This window comes from Sorex fumeus, unplaced genomic scaffold, assembly GCF_029834395.1.
Source record: "Sorex fumeus unplaced genomic scaffold, SorFum_2.1 ptg000011l, whole genome shotgun sequence".
Classification (NCBI taxonomy): domain Eukaryota; kingdom Metazoa; phylum Chordata; class Mammalia; order Eulipotyphla; family Soricidae; genus Sorex; species Sorex fumeus.
In genome coordinates, this window is record NW_026606068.1 from 5329802 (window position 1) to 5347120 (window position 17319).

Here is a 17319-nt window from a genome sequence, read left to right on the forward strand (position 1 = left end):
CAATCCCTGGCCCCTCAAATGGAGTCCCGAGCTTACCAGGAATCAGCCCTGAGCACAGCCCAGTGTGGTCCCAAAATGAAACAAAAAAAAATAATTAAAAAAAATATTTTTATGAAGGAAAGCATGTTCCTGTCCTGTTTAAGCCATCACTCCGGGCTTCTCTGCTGCCATGACGGAACCAAGATGCGCGTCATCCATCTCCTCCAGCCCTTCCTGGCTGCTGGCTGTGGAACCCCCAGGTAACCCCGTGGTGGCAGGCTCAGGGGCCGCACGGTCAGGGTGCCTGGGATGGGGCTGCAAAGAGACTGGGGCACCCCTGCGCCTGCCGGGAGGTGGCCACCCAGATAGGAGCGCGCCCTGCCTTCCCGACACGGGGACCCAGAAGGACCAGAAGGCCCATCTGCTGGCCACAGGGGGCAAGGAGGGCGGGGAAAGCCAAGCCTGACCTTGGGGAACACCTGAACCCCACGTGATAGTCCAATGTGATGATGCTTCAGCCCTCTCCCCCACCAAAAAAAAAAAAAAAAAACGGGAGCTGGGAGCACAAGCCCAGGGCCACGCCAGGCCCCCCACCCTCCCGGACTGGATCCTAGCACCATGAGGCACCCCCTCACCACGCCCCAGAAGTCCCCGACACCAAGGCAGGCCCTGCAGCATCAAAACAGTGAAGATGACAAACTAAATGGTTAAGGCCACAGGAGGGGACGGAGGACCAGCCAGAGGTCCAGGGCACAAGGGACAGAGAGAATGGACCCATGGCCAACTAAAACTGGGGACCCCACATTCCAACTCGGCAGGACCACTGAGGGGGTCCAGCCGGACTCCCCCGACCCCGTTGCCAACGAGGCAGCTTCACTGCCACACTAACAGGGCAGGGAGCCGCAGGGCCACACCTGGCTGGACAGTTCCGGGTTCAGGCTGGGCACTACATAGTCGAGGGCCACCAGGGTGAGCCCAGTCGTGCCCGGCCCCCCACCGTCTCTTCGTTGGCCTCTCCTGGCGCGGACCAGCGCGGTGGTGTGCCCAGCCAGCTTCCCACATGCCCGTCCTGCGCGCTCCAGCCTGACCAGACAGGCTGGGGCCAGAGACAGCTGCTGCAGGGGGCGCGACCCGCAGGATGGAGAGGGGACCCCACCTCTGCTCCGAGCAGCTGCTGGCTCACGCCCCTCTCACCGGGTCCTGGGCGGCACCCTTCACAGGGGGAACCCACTGACTCTGTGCCCCAAGAGCTGACCACCCGCTATCCCTGCTTTCCCGGGAGAGGCCGGGGCCCGGCACCTCTCCTGCATCTCCTTGTCCTTTCCAGAAGCCCCGACCAGGGCCCGAGACCACGCAGGCGCGGGCGCCTGTCTGGACACGGTGGACAACAGATGTCAACGGCACCCCCGGGCCTGGCCATGGCCAGGAGGGACTTCCAGCCTCCTGAGCACCACCTGGGAGCACCCACACCCCCAACACACACAGAGGAAAGAAAACACAAGTCAGGGTTCAGGAGGGCTGGGCAGTAGGGCAGCACAGTGACAGGGACAAGAGAGCCAAGAGGAATCGTAGTGCCCAGGCAGGAGGGTCTGCCTGTCCCTCCGTTGCCAGGAGCCCGCCTCACACCGGTCACTTGGGGACTTGAGGACAGTGTGAAAGGAGCGTGCGTCCCGCAGGAACTGGACTTTGAATTTTCCTTTGGCTTCAGGGCCTTGCCCAGTAGTGCTCAGGGAGCCATGTGGGTGCCGGGGATGGAACTTGGGAGCCAGGCGGTGACAGTACAAGGGGAAGTGAACCCCCCCCCCCACCACCACCACCAACACGACTGTCACTTTCAGCTGGGTGTTGTCAGAGTAGCAGATGGGGCTGTGAGTGCCCGATGCCTTACACCACACCCTCGAGCTGCCTCTCTCAGAAAGGGCGAGTGTGTCCCTGTGAGCCCCTGAGAAGTGGGGAGGGCATCCAGGCATCCAGGGCACCCCGCCTCCATGCCGCCGCCCAGGCTAGACTCTTCATGTGGGTAAAGCGTCCAGCACACGGCCTGCAGTGCTCGTGTGCAGTGCAAAAGCTGGGTAGGGGCCAGAGCGACAGGACAGCAGGGAGCGTGCTTGCCCTGCATGCGGCAAACCCAGGTTTGATCCCCGGCATCCTACAGGAACCCAGAGCCTGTCAGGAGCGAGTCCTGGGCTCAGAGGCAGGAGTAAGCCCTGAGCACCACTCAGGTCTGGCCCCCAAAACAAAAATACGGAAAGTAATAATGATTTTCACTTCTAAGCCCTAAGCACCCTTGGTACAGGCTTTGCCATACTGTGGTCCTTTGTCCACCAACATTTTCATTACTGATAATATCAGTCTGGGAGCCAGAGCAATAGGACCAGGGGTAGGGCACATGCCGTGCACATGGCCGACCCAAGTTTGATCCCCAGCACCTCATAGGGTCCTCAAAGCACTGTCAGGAGTGAACCCTGAGCACAGAGCCATGAGTAGCCCTGACTATCATGGGGTATTGCCCCAAAAACAACAATAATAATGATTGGAATTTTGATAGTGAACGCACTGAACCTATATGCTGCTTTTGATAAAAATAAATAAATAAATAAATAAATGCTGCTTTTGCTATTTTGATTGTAACTGCCCCAGCCAAAAAGAAAAAAAAAAATCAGTTTCCCCCCTGGGGCTGTTCCCAGGCACTGCATACAAAGTAACATTTCTCTTCCTCCCCATAAAAGTGTAAACTGAGGGAAGACATTTCCATTGGCAACTCAATTTAACCCTGTGCTGAGCCCAACAGGAAGCTGGTAGGATCAGGCTGGCAGAGAACACCCTGGTGGCGGCTGCCGCCCTGTAAGGGACAGTGGGGTCCGGGTAGGTGGAGGCCGGGCTTCAAATGCGGGGCTCCGGGTTCAAACCCTGGCACTGCACGGGCACCCCAAGCACACGGCGTGGCCCAAAAATACAGAGAGAAAGAAAAAGGTGGTGGGAGGGACCCAGAGAGGGGCTGAAGGCCAGTGACAGGCGCAGAGCGTCCCCTAGGAGAGTCCATTGGAGCCGGTCGTGCCCAGCTTCCCTCTGCCCCCCACGTCACCCCAAGGTCAAGAGGCGCCTTCTAAACTCGCACCCAGAACCCACAGCCCTCTGGGCGACCTGGTCGGTCTCTCTTTTGGCTGGCCCTGCTCTCCCGTCTCCTCCCTGCTCGGGACCAGGACAGGGACAGGCCCCTGCAAGGCACAGCAGGTGGGTGGGCAGGGACTGGTCGTCGTGGAGCCAGGGGAGGCTTCCCAAAGGCCACAGGAGGTGGAGGAAAGGCCTCAGCAGTGAGGGCCGGCCGGAGGCGGTCAGGGGGCAGGGCCCGCCAGAGGTACTTAGTTAAGGGCTGGAGACCACGGTCATCACAACGGGAGTCCAGAGTCTACCACTGACCACTGCATGCGCCTTGGGCAAGTAAAGCTAAGGGCTGTTCGCCTCGATTTCCCAATCTATAAAATGGGTCGAATAAGGTCACTCCCGCTGAGCAAGTGCCCCGCACCAAGGGCTGCACAAGGCTGCACAAGGGACCGTCCCTGCCACCAGAGCCACCTCGGTGAGCGAAGCTGGGAGCAGCCCCAGAGCACTGGCAGGTGTGACCCAAAAAAACCCAGAAACCCAGAAACCCAAATGAATGCCAAACACTCCCTAAATGGCATCAGCACAGTCCCAGGGCAAAGTGACCCTAGGACTCCATGCCTGCCCTGGGGAAGGGCTCCCCACCTCCTCCCACCACAGCCTCTCTAGCTGGTTGCCCGCATCCCACCCCTTTTGTTTTGTTTTCTTAGAGGGAGGCTCACCCAACAGTGCTCAGGGCTGACTCCTGGCTCTACACTCAGGAATCGCTCCCGGCAGCACTCAGGAGCCCATATGGGCTGCCAGGACAATTCCGGGTCAGCCGTGCCCACCTCGCCCTCCTCACCTGCTAGCGCTTGGGCCCCTCCTTCTAACCCGTCCTGTCCACGCCGGCCAGCTTTGGGACTGTTTGGGGGGGCCAGACCTGGCAGAGCTGGGGGCACGTCCAGTGCCAGGGAGCAAACCAGGGGCTCCCACAGAGAAAGCCTGTGCTCCAGCCCAGGCTGGCCTTGCACCCATCCTCCCTCCCGGGCACCCAAGTCACTGAGAAAGAGGCAAGCTGATTCCAGGAAGCCCTCGGGCACTCGCCCTCAGGCACAGGCGGCTCTGTCCCACTGGATGGGAGGGAGGGGAAGGGGTTTTCAGGGGCTCTTCACTGGCTATGGCAGCAGCCCCTTTGCTGGACCAGTTCTGCAGCCCACCAGGCTCCTTGCTGGTTCCTTCGTGCCACATGCCATCCCCACAGGCAGGCAGCATCCTGCCCCAAATCACTCAACTCTGTCAAGAAATAAGGACGGTCCGCCACATACCAGCACGCTGCAGATACAAAGCATCTTTACAAAGGGAGGACAGGAAACGGGGCGGAGAGACAGCACAGCAGAGAGGGCACTGGCCCTGCATGTAGCTGACCCAGGCTGGGTCCCCAGCATCCCATATGGTCTCCCAGAGTCCCACCAGGAGTGATTCCTGAGTGCAGAGCCAGAAGTCACCCCTGAACATCATGGGTTGCGACTCCATAAGCCATAAAAGGAGGGAAGGAGGGAGAGGAGAGGAGAGGAGAGGAGAGGAGAGGAGAGGAGAGGAGAGGAGAGGAGAGGAAGAGGAAGGAAAAGGAGGAAGGAAGAAAAGAAAGGAAAGAAGGGAGGGAGAGAAGGGAGCAAGGAAGGGAGGGAAGGGAGAGAGGGAGGGAGGAAAGAAGGAAGGAAAAGGAGGGAAGGAGGGAGGAAGCGCAGTGAAGCTGGCCCTTCAGCAGAACACCTCCGCAGATGAAGCCTGAGCGCTCCCCAGGAAGGGTACTTAGCCAGAAACTGCGGTGAATTTATTGCCTGCTGTTAAGCAATAAAGGGCAGGTTCAGCTCCGGAGCCTAGGTTTGAATTCCAACTCCGGCACCTCCCGGCCGGCCGGCCGGGTCACTATGGACGAGTTGCTCAACCTACCTCAAACTGGCTCAGCTCTGAACGGCCATCAGTGGCCTGGATGACGCGGTCCCGTCGGCCGAGGCAAAGGTTGGGGACCGACCGTACCGCGCAGGCCCACGTCAGCCGCCTCCCAGCCACAGACACTGCTCCCGAGACGGAGGTTGGAGAAAGACTAGGCACTCCCGCCTCAGTGCCCGGCCACCACGGGAAGGCAGGGGTTCAGCAGGGGGGCGCAGGGGGTCTGGAGAGCCTCGCAAGGGCCCTGAGCACAGGGCCGGGAGCAACCCTGAGCACCGTGGGCAGGGGTAGGGGGACTCAAACTCCCCCCAAAATAAACATTTCAGGGGAAGTGAAGCAGGCTCTCCCCCAGCAATCTCTTCACCGTAGTAGAAACAGCTTCAAACAGCTGCCCTGGGGTGGAGAGAGAATACAGTGGGGAGGGCGCCGGCCTTGCACCCATCTGACCCGGGTTCGATCCCCGGGATCCCACATGGTTCCCCTGAGTTCCACCAGGAGTGATTCCTGAGCAAAGAGCCAGGAGTAAGCCCTGAGCACCGCCAGCTGTGGCCCAAAACGTACACTTAAAAAAAAAAAAAACTATCAGAGAGATTTTACAGGGATTAAGGACAGCCGCTGGCAGCCAGATCTCCAGCACCACACACGCTCCCAGGAAGGGAGTCCCAGCACTGCTGGGTGTGGCCCCGATCCCAAATAAATAAAATACCTGCCCTCTTCTGAGCATCACTGAGCCGTGAGCAACAGCACACGCGCCACGACTCTGCTCACAGAACGCACGTGAGTAACGCCTTGGGACGCAGGGGCTGGAGAATGAACTTCCTCGCGGACCTGCGGGGGAGCAACCCACGCACTGTAATGAGCTCCATCCGCATTCTTCAGCCTGTCCACACCTGCGGGCCGACACCTGTCCTGCACTAGCAGTTTGGACCGAGGCGGTAAGTAGGTAGGTAGGTCGGTCGGTCAGTGGTTTTCAAGTTGCCTACACCCGCACAGTGACTCTAGTCCACAGACGAGCGGCGGAAGAATGCTGAGCTTTACAAAGAGACAGCAGCGCTGAAGTTCAAGACATCCTCGGCGTAAAAAGGGACTGCGGAAGGGGCTGGAGCAATAGCACAGCAGGGAGGGTGCTTGCCCAGCACACGGCCAACCCGGGTTCGATCCCCGCCCTCCCAGACGGTTCCCCGAGCACCGCCAGGAGTGATTCCTGAGTGCAGAACCAGGAGTAAAGTCCTGAGCGGCACCTGGCGGGACCCAAAACAAAAGAACTGTGAGTGAATTAAGAAGAGGGAGCCAGAAGTGCCCAGAGTAAAAATTCTAGGTGCCAGAGAGACTGGCTAGCAGGTGAGGCAGTCGCCGAGCCAACACGCTGAAGACTTGGCCCCGTCCATATCGTTCTCACCCCCACTCTCCGGCCCCAGAACCCCCAGGAGTGATCCTTGAGCCCAGAGCCAGGAGTAGCCCCACCGCCCCCAGCACGACTTGGGCGTGGCACGAACGATCCTCCAAATTTTTCTCACGCTCGAGCCTCGCTACAGGGACCTCTATTTCTCCAGGGCTGTGTCCAGCTGGAACTTCATTCTGTTCAACTCTGCCTCTGGGGCCAGGGTGACAGCACCCAGAGCAGCCCTGGACTCAGTCCCCAGCTCTGCCCAGCTCTCCCAACCACCTGAGAACTCTGGCCTCCCACTATCCTAACAGGAGAGGCCCCCATCCTGCCCGCCTGCCCCTGTGACGCGAATTCTCAGTAATACAAACAGATTATTTCGTAACAATACATTTGAGCATCACCTCCCTCCGCGTTACCTTCCAAAACTTGGTCGCCTAAGCTACCACCAAAAGAATTACCGATATAACCGCAAAGGCTGGGGCTGGAGCAATGGGACAGCAGGGAGGGCACATGTCTCGCACACAGCCAACCCAGGTTCAATCCCTGGCACCCCATGTGGTTCCCAAGTCTGCCAGGATGAAGCCCCGAGCACAGAGCAAGAAGTAAGCGGTGAAGAGCAGCTGGTATAGTACAAAACAAAAAAGGCGCTGGAAGGTCTCTCTGTTAAGGGCGACTCATCTTTAATTCCAAAAAAAAAAAAAAAAGTCTAAACAAAGCTTCATTTAGAAATTTGTTCCATTAGCGGATGAGATGGAAATGACCCCGTATTGAACTGTTTTTTTTTGTGTTCAGTATTGAACATCATATCCTATTGATCTCACATTGGTGGATTTAATTTTCCACATTTATTTTGATACTCTGTCGACCTTGAAAAATGTTTTTCCAGCACCTCCACAGAGTCATTTGTTTCTTTACCTGGTCACTAAAAATGTTCAACATCCTCCAAGGAACAGGTAAGGTGAAGAGCCACAATTCGGATGATCCAGCATCTTTAACAGGGTTATAGGGGCTAGAGAGAGCACAGCTAAAAAGGAAAACACTTGCCTTGCACAGAGCCAATCGGGGTTCGATCCCCATCATCCCTTATGGTCCCCCAAGTAACTCGTGCCTATCACCAGATGGGGCCCAGAAACAAACAACAACAAAAAGAATGACATGTGTTACTGGTCTTTTGCACACAGCTAACCCCAGGTTCAATCCCCGGCACCCGGTATGGTCCCCTAAGCCCCCGAGTAGAGATTCCTGGGTTGAGAGCCAGGAGGAAGTCCTGAGCACCACCGGATAGGGCCCCCCAAAAAACAAATTTAAAAAAAAACTCTCAATCAGGGGCTGGAGAGATAGCACAGCGGGTAGGCCGACCCAGGTTCAATTCCCAGCATCCCATATGGTCCCCTAAGCACCGCCAGAAGCAACTCTTGAGTGCAGAGCCAGGAGTAACCCCTGTGCATTGCCGGGTGTGACCCAAAAAGAAAAAAAAAACTCTCAATCAAGGGCAACTCAGAATTATTAACAAATTAAGTAATTTCTCAGAGTTAAGGACTTCTAAAGCACATCCCTGCCTCAAAAGAACCCAACAGAATGAATGAAAAAAACGGGGCCCAGAAGGGGGTCTTCTGATGTCTACACAAAGGACCTGGTCTGGGCTCCCCTGACGGTGAAGAACCTGTTCAATAGTCGCTGACTTAAATCACAGCCCTGATGCACTTGAGAAAACAGAATCAGAGAGACGCCACTGGGTAGTCAGGATTTTGCAACCCCTGACTCTCTGCAACCTGCTCCTCCCTCTCCCACCAGATCCGTCACTCGCCCCATCCCTGGGGAAACCTCAGTCCCGGAGCCAACATCTGAACTATTCTGGGGCGAAGAGTGAAGCATGCAGCTAAGCCCAGGTTCAATCCCCGGCACCCAGCATGGTCCCCTAAGCCCCTCTGTCGACGAGGAGGCAACTCAAAGAGCCGGGCGGGATGGGATGGGAGTGGGGGGGCGGGTGGTCTTCAAAGGAAGGAAAAAAAAGTCAGGGCGACCACCAGGAATCCCTCCTACGCTGAGACCCTAATTGCCACCGAGGTGATGATGACAGTCCTACTAAATCCTGGAGCTGCGTGGCCCCTTGGAGGAGAGAGAGAGGGGGGTGGGGGGCGTTTCCAACGTCCCCTGCCTCCAGTTCAAGGCCAGCTCCACGCAGCAGCGACTGGAGGGGAACAAAACCGGAGGGGGCGGTGGATCGGAGACTGGCAGGGCAGCAACCTGCTAAGGAGACCAATGCCAGGGCATCTGCCTGCCTGCCTGTCTGTCTGTCTGCGGGCCACCGCACACGTCTGCCCGGGAACGGGCACCGACACTGGGACTCCCCCGCGCTGCCCCCGAAGCCCTCCACCCCGGTACCAGCCCTCCGGCTCGAGGCCCCAGATGCCCCTTTTGCAGCTCCGCAGTGAAGGCGCGTGCACGGGCGCGGGCGCGCGCGCCCACCCGCGTCTGCCCGGGGGTCTGCCAGCCCAGCCAGCCCCCGGGGGAGGGAGATGCACGGCCCAGGCGCCCTGCCTGCCCCTCCTCGGACCCCCCCCGACTCGGGAGGCAGCAGCCGGGGCTCGGCACGGGGCAGGCCGCCTGGCTCTGGGGGGCGCGACCGATGCCCCGCGTGCCCGCCCGGCGCGGGACCCCCGCCCGCCGCGAGGCGCCCCCGGGCCTCACCTCGTCCGCGCTCAGCTCCTCCATCGCTTTCCTCTTAATGGTGAAGGCTCCGGGGCGAGCTCGGTGCGTGGCGGCGGGCGCGGCGGGCGGGCGGGCGGGGGCTGCGGGGCGGCGGCCGGGCGCGCGGGGCCCCCCTCGGGGAGCGGCCTCAGAACTGCATCGTCAGAGGCCGCGCGAGCGAGAAGCGCGGGAGGCGGCGCGGGGCCGCCCCGCTCCCAGCTCGGGCCGCGGCGACGGGCGAGCCGAGGGCGCCGCTCCCGGGCCCCGGCGGCCTCGCGCCCCACGCGGCGGCGGCGGCGGCGACCCCGGCCCGGCCGCGGGGCCCCTGCACAGCGACCCCACCGCCGCCCGGGGCAGCCGAGAAGCCCCTCCCCGCCCGCGGCCGGCCGGCCACGCCCCGCGTCCGCGCCGGAGCCCGGGCCCAGCGGCCGGGAGGACGGCGCGGCCGACGCGCCGGTGGAAGGGCCAAGCCTGCGAGCCCCGCGCCCCGACTCTCACCCCGCGCCCCGCCAAGTATTATTCATCAAAACAACAGGGCGGCCATCTTTGAAAGGGATCACGTGACCCCGCCGGGGGGCGGGGCCTTGGGCCCCGCGGCGCGGCGGCCAATGGGCGGCCGCCGTGGCGCCGCCGCCGCCGCCCCGCCCCGCCCCCCCGCCCGGCCGGCCGCGGCCCCGGGCCCCGCCCCCGCCGCCCCTCCCCCGCGCCGCGCGGGCCGGGGGGGAGGGGCGCGCGGGCCGGGCGGCGCGCGGGGGGGCGGGGCGCGCGTTGCCTCGGCGACGGCGCGGGGGCGGCGGGCGCGGCCGGCCCGGGGACGCTCCCCCCCCCTCCCCGGGAGGCGGCGTTGGGGGGCGCCGGCCGACCCACGCCGGGGGGCTCGTCCCCTGCTCGGCGGCGGCCCCCGGGGATGGGGAAGAGCCACGGGGCAGCCCGGGGAAGCGGGGGGGGGGGGGGGGAGGCTGGCCTTGCACGGGGTGCCCCGCTTCCAGCCCCACCGGGAGGACCCCTCTGAGCATCGCCGGGTGTGACCCCAAAAACAAAGAAAAAACCCAAAAAAAAAAAGTGATGGTGCAACTTGGACGGAGCCACGCGGCCGGCACGGCGTGCGCACGCGGCCCGAGGAAGCCGCGCCGAACCTGGCTGCTTTTGGGAGCTCCGATTTGCAGGAAACTTCCTTTCCTTCCCTTTGTGTTTTGTTCCGTTTCCCTTTGATCTCCCTCTCCCGCAGCCCCGAGGCTCCCGGTGCCACGCGGTGCCCACGCGGTGCCCACGCGCCGCCTGCCCTGGGCGCCCGGCGCCTGCGTTTCCCTCGCCAGCAAGAAGCGGCCGGTTCGTTGTCGGGGACTCGGGGCCACGCCCTGCCGCGCCGAGGGGTCTCCGGGCTGCGGGTGCAGGGGTCCCGGCCCGGCTGGCATCTCCTCCCCGCCGCCGCTCTGCTCGGCCTCGGAATTGGACCGATGTACACGTTGCGAAGTGACGCGATCGTGGTCGCCAAAGATTTTTTTCTTGTGCAGCCCGGAGGGCACTTACTTGCCTTGCACGCGGCTGGCCCTGATTCGTTCCCTGCACCCCATGGAGAAACCACCACCCCCCACCCCAGCCCGCCAGAAGGAAGCCCTGAGCACTGCTGCGTGTTGCCAAAAGATGCATATAACATATAGAACGTCTTGATTTTTCCCTTGTGCGAAAGACTTGGAAGATGTGCAATCAGCAGTCTCTTTCCCAGCATAATAATAACACGCTGGTAACTGCCCGCCCCGTGCCAGGCGTTCCATCCCCAGGACTGAACTAGAAGTTTAGTTTTGGATTTTGGGGCCACCGCTGGCGCTCACGGCTTACTCCTGGCTCTGTGCTCGCATCATTCCTGCCAGTGTCCGGTGATCATCTACGGTGCAGGAATTGAACCAAGGTCAGCCACATGCAGGACAAACATCTTGACCCCTGCAATAACTCTTCACTGAAACACCCATCCCCCTCCTCTGCCCCCTTCCCTCCCTGCCCCATTTCCCATTGGCAGTGTTCAGGTTTACTCCTGGCTTGGCACTCAGGGAACACTCCTGACAATGCTCAGGGAATGATACTCGTGCCAGATATCAAACCTGGGTCGTCTTCAAACACGCCTTCTGGCTGCACGATCTCTCAGGCCCCAACAACTGTAAATTTGTACTTTTTTTTTTTTGGTGGGGAGGGGGGAGGAGGGAAGGGCCATACCCGGCAATGCTCAGGGCTTCCTCCTGGTTCTGCTCTCAGGAATCACTCCTGGCTGTGCTCTGGGAACCATACGGGATGTCAGAGATTGATCCCAGGTTGGCCGCATGCATGCAAGGCAACCGCCTTACCCACTCCAGCCCAAATTTGTGCCTTCTGACACCTTCATGCATTCTCCCCGCCTTCCCTCAACCATCAATATAGTCCTGAAAGACTGAAATAAATAAATTAAACCCAAGCGGATAAAGTAACAATGTTATGAAAGTTTCCGTTTTTCCAGAGAAAGAATGTACTGTATTGGGTGGTTTACTAAAAGAAGGATTGCATTAAAGAGAAGTTACAATTATATATATATACATATATATATGTTGCTATATGTTAAAATGGGCCAGAGTGATAGCACAGCAGGTAGGGCGTTTGCCTTGCACGAGGCTGACCCGGGTTCGATTCCTCTGCCCCTCTCAGAGAGCCCGGCAAGACACCAAGAGCATCTCGCCCGCTTGACAAAGCATGGCAAGCTACCTGTGACGTAGTCGATATGCCAAATACAGTAACAACAAGTCTCACGATGTTACTGGGCCCTTTCCTGCAAATCAATGAACAACAGGAGGACATTAACAGTGACAGATAGATAGACAGACAGAGAGATAGATAGATATTGCTATATACTTGAAATAGTAATGTCAAGACTAGGTATGTGAGGGATTTGTTAGTGAAATGGTATCACCGCAGGTTCCTATCTCCAGGAAAGGAATCCTGTGTAAGTCAAAGTAAGGACTTCTGGCCACATAATGACAACATTCACTCAAACCAAAAAAGTCCATTATTTCCATATAAGTCACAAGTCTACCTAATTCACCCATTTCAATTGTGCTTTGAAGCTCTGGAGAGGTAGTATAGTGGGTAGGGTTCTTGCCTTGCAGGCTGCCAACCGAGGAGTGCCATCTACAGCACCCCTGTAGGCCCCTAAGCCCAGCAGGAGTGACCCCTGAATGCAGAGCCAGGAGGAAGCCTATACACTACCAAATGTGGCCATTTTCATCAGGAAAGTAAGGCTGGAGTAGCTTTTTTAACTGGGTGACAGCCCTGGAGTGTGGTCATAACTGCTGAGGCTTCTGGAAGTACAAGGAGGTGGGGGTCGGGAGCCCATTCCGACCCCGAGAAAGGCTCGAGATTTCAGCCTTTAAAGTGTGCACGGAGCCTGCAGAGATAGTACGGGAGGTATAGTGTTTGCCTTGCATGTAATCAGCCCTGTTCATTCCCCGGCACCCCAGATGATCCCCCAACCCCCACCAGGAGTGATCCCAGAGTGCAGAGCCAGGAATAACCACTGAGCATCACCGAGTGCGGCTCAAAATCAGAAACAACCAAAACGTAATTTAAAATAATAAAGCGAGCCATCACCTTAGTGTTCTTACCTCATTGTTTACCCCTGTTGCTGATTCCAGGACATTTTCGTCATCCCCCAAAGAAACCTGCTTATTACCTCTCACTCCCTGGTCTCCCCAAGCTCCCTGTGGGCAACCTCTGGTACCCGCAGGCTCTGGTCTGGTCTGACCTTCACGTTTCTCTTCTGCGCCCGCTCAGCTTCTCCTTCAGGTTTCCCTGAGCCGGGTTGCGAGCCGGGCTGCAGAGGGGTGTGGCTTCTTCCACATAAGTCATTATTTCATATAAGTCACTATAAGAGGGTGTGATTGCGTGTCAGATGTGCGGTGTCTTCAGCTGTTCGTCAGGTACTAGACTGTCACTGTCCTCCCATTGTTCATGGATTTGCTAGAGCTGACCCAGTAACATTGTAAGACTTGTCACTGTGTTTGGCATATCGAATACATCACGGGTAGCTTGCCAGGCTCTGCCATGCAAGCGAGATACTCTGGGTAGCTTGCCAGGCTCTCCAAGAGGGGCGGAGGAATCGAACTCGGGTCGGCTGTGTCAGCCGCATGCAAGGCAAATGCCCTACCCGCTGTGCTATCGCTCCAGCCCAGTTACTAGACATCTGGGTTATTTCCCCAGCAAAGGCAACCCTGCCTTGGGAGGCTGCAAGCATCGGGAGTCTGCCATTGGTTAGACTCACTTTTCATACCCTTAAGTACCTAAAGGATATTTGTTGCATTTTTGTTTCTTTTTCTAATTTGTATTGAATATCTGTGAGCTAGACCATTACAAAGCTGTCCATGATTGGGTTTCAGCCATACAAAGATCCCACACTCGTCCACCAGTGCACGCCTCCCACCACCAACGTCCCCTGTCTCCCTCCCAACCATCCCCCAACAACCCTCCCCACCTGCCTCTATGGCAGGCACCCCTCCTCCCTCTTTCCTTTCGTGCATCATGGTTTGCAATGCAGGTGCTGAGAGGTTATCATGTGTGTTCAGGACTTCAGTATTTCCATCAGGAAAGTAAGGCTGGAATAGCTTTTTTAACTGGGTGGCAGCTCTGGAGTGTGGTCATAACTGCTGAGGCTTCTGGAAGTACAAGGAGGTGGGGGTCGGGAGCCCATTCCGACCCCGAGAAAGGCTCGCGATTTCAGTCACAAAACCCGCATACCTGAATTTTCAGCACATTGTATCTTGGTGAGGTCCTTCCAAAGTTGTGGGGTCCAACTGGGGCATGGCAGCAATTTTTTTTTAATATTTGCCTTTATTTTTATTTATTTATTTGTTTTTTGCTTTTGGGTCACTCCCGGCGATGCACAGGGGTTACTCCTGGCTCTGCACTCAGGAGTTACTCCTGGCAGTGCTCAAGGAACCATATGGGATGCTGGGAATCGAACCCGGGTCGGCCGCGTGCAAGGCAAACGCCCTACCCGCTGTGCTATCTCTCCAGCCCCTGGCAGCAATTTTGTATTGTGGGAGCAAGCGACTGGGGGAACTCTGCTTACACAGACACCGGGGTGACTCACCCCCATCCAATTTATCCTGTTCTGTTCAGCCTTGCTTGGGTCTGAGATTAACTGTGACTTTTGATCTCTTTCTAGATGTATTTGTGGGTCTCTAAAGCAAGGCCAATAAATGAACTTATATAGCCAAGCTGGAGGCGATTTGTGAGTGCAGCTCTCCGTACCCAACTTTTGGTCATTTAATGTCTCAAGAAACTTGGGTCCCAAGTTGTTGGGCTCTGGCCAGAAGCACAGCGGTGATTTGGGGGTATCAGGAAGCCTGAAAAGGAAGTCTTCTGCCCCCGCGCCTGGCTGTTCCTCGCCGGAGCCCCCTTGGAGGGGAGCGGGTTGAGCTTTCCTCCCCGCCCCGACCAGGGCTCCGGCAGCCGAAGACCTCCAGGACCAGCCACAACCATGCTGAGACCACTCTCCGCACACCTGAAGGTACTGGCAGAGGGACAAAGCCACGCGGGTTCCGGGGCCGAGATCTCCCAGCCTACTCGGATTGGAGTCGAGCATCCTCCACCCAGATCCTCCAAATTCCAGTAGGCGGGGGTCACACCCACCACCTGGCCCCCTGGCGCCGTGTAATCCCATCAACGGCCAAGACTCAGAGACTATAAAATCCAGCTCCCGGAACCGCGCTGCGGCTGCGGCCGCGCGACATCTTATCAGGACATCTTTTTATGACATCTTATTGTCTCATTCCTACTTTGGACAAACTTGCAGGCTATCGAATGTAGCCTGCCCACACGGCAAAGTCTGGCAAACTCCCTGTGGCGTACCCAATATGCCAAATACCAGTAACAATGATGGGGCTCATTCTTCTAAAGAGCCTTGAATATAATCTCAGGGCTAGGATGAAAGAGATATTACTGGGGCCTGCTCGAGGCAATCGACGAATAACAGGATGATAAATAAAATAAATAAATAAAGGAAGCCTGAAGGCACCATCAGGTTCCTGATGCACTTGCCTTGCAGGTACAGGTTGACCAGCCGGCGGAACTGTACCACTTCATTGCATTTTCTGTTTCATTTTTTCATTTCGGGCATTTGATTTACAATTATGCTAATAGACCAGCGTGATAGCACTTCTGGGAGGATGCCTGCCTTGCATGCTGCAGAACTGGGTTCGATCTCGGACATCCCATATGGTTCCCTGAGCACTGCCTGAGTGATTCCTGAGTGCAGAGCCAGGAGTAACTTCTGAGCATCGCCAGATGTGGCCCAAATCCCCCTCAAAAAAAAATACAATTATGCTAATGATAGGTTTTATGCATAATACATCCGGAACCACGCCCCCCCACTGTGTCCACACCCCTCCACTATTTCCCAGTGTCCCTTCTTCCCTACCACCCCATATTCCCCCTAGGATAAGCTTCCTACTGAAGTCCAGTTCTCAATTTCTGTGGTGGTCCACTTTTTTTGGTGGTGGGGTGGGGAGCCGCACCCAGCAATGCTCAGGGTGAGACTCCTGGCTCTGCACTCAGGAATCACTCCTGGCGGTGCTCGGGAGACCATCTGGGATGTCGGGGATCGAACCCGGGTCAGCTGTGTGCAAGGCAAAGGCCCTTACTCTTGCTCCAACCTCCATCATGTTCCTCATTTTTGGAGCCAAGGGCAGGTTGTTTGCACAGAGCACCACACCCCCACGTTCCGTTCCTCCAGCCCGTGTGGCTTCCTGTTCGTGCCGTCACCAACACATGCGACTGTCTCCTTTATTCCAGTCACACCAGGAGACAGACGTCTGTTCCTCCCTTTTCTTTTTGGGAATAAAGAAAAGGGGAGGGAAGGGAACGGGGAAGGGAGAAGGACAGAGAAAGAGGGAGAGGACAGAGTTCCACAAAGGAAAGGAAGAGAAATTCCACGTATTTGTGGGTAACTTCTGACCAGAGCACCAGGAAGTCGTGTCTTACCTGGAGGAGACAATGTGGAGCATCTTTCTGTGTGGTTTTTTTTTTTTTTTGGCTTTTTGGGTCACACCCGGTGATGCTCAGGGGTTACTCCTGGCTCTGCACTCAGGAATTACCCCTGGCAGTGCTCAGGGGACCATATGGGATGCTGGGAATCGAACCTGGCTTGGCCTCGGGTAAGGCAAACACCCTACCCGCTGTGCTATTGCTCCAGCCCCTATCAGTCACTTTTTTAGGCTCCTTGACAGTTACCTACTGAAAGCCTTTGTTCAGGGGCTCTGGGGAAGGCTCCAGGGCTGAGCTCTAACTCTCACACCAGGCTCCCCTGAGTTAAAAAGTTTAAAAAAATAAAAATAGGTGCTGCTCACTTCTGCCAACTTCATCCTGGTCACCCCCTTTCTGGAGGTTGCAGGAACTGTCTTCCTTGTTCTTGGTGGAAAAGGGATTTAGTTGCAGGGAGGGGGGAGCAGAACAGTTGTGTCCAGAGATAGCCAATAGATTACTCACCAGGTCTGGAGAGATACTGCAGGGGGGAGGGCACTTGCCTTGCATATAACTGATTGGGATTGGACCCCCGGCACCACACAGGGGCCCCCAAGTCCCACCAGGAGTGATCCTGAGTGCAGAGCCTCGGGAATAATCCCTGGCCACCACTAGGTGTGGCCCCCCAGACAACAAAAACAAAAAATTACTAATAAAGGAGGCCGGAGTGATAGTACAACGTGGAGAGCATTTGCCTTGCACGCTGTCGACCCGAGTTCGAATCCCGGCATCCCATATGGTCCTCCCTGTGCACTGCCAGGAGTGATTCCTGAGCACAGAGCCAGGAGTGACCCCTGAGCATTGCCGGTTATGGCCCCAAAAGAAAAAATAATTACTAATAAAAGATCATTTTGATTTGTTCTTACATTTTGTTTGGGGGTCACACTGAGTAATACTCAGGGGTTACTCCTGGCAGTACTCAGGGACCATGTGGAATCCCAGAGATCAAACCCATGTCAACCAGGTGCAAGACAAGAGCCCTCCCTGCTGGACCATTTCTCCAGCGCTGATAAAAAGCATTTTTTAAAAGCCTGTGTTCATATTTTCCTTTCTCTCTGCCCCCTCCCCACTCCCTTTGTTCATTTTTAATTTGAATTTTCTTTTTCACCTTTTTTTTTGCTTTTGGGGCTCACTCAGCAGTGCTCAGGGTCTACTCCTGCCTCTGTGCTCCATCCAGCATTCAT

At 57.2% G+C, this 17319-nt stretch overlaps 1 protein-coding gene across 1 annotated transcript in view; it reads right to left on the minus strand.

Annotated features, from left to right (window-relative positions):
• The window catches only part of UBE4B (ubiquitination factor E4B), an 86473-nt gene extending 77257 nt beyond the window's left edge, over positions 1 to 9216 (minus strand). Inside the window, exon 1 of the mRNA XM_056110973.1 lies at positions 9095 to 9216. Within this exon, the coding sequence (XP_055966948.1) occupies positions 9095 to 9118 (24 nt within the window). The 5' untranslated portion in view covers positions 9119 to 9216. The remainder of the gene's footprint in view (positions 1 to 9094) is intronic.
• Positions 9217 to 17319: the final 8103 nt, after the last annotated feature.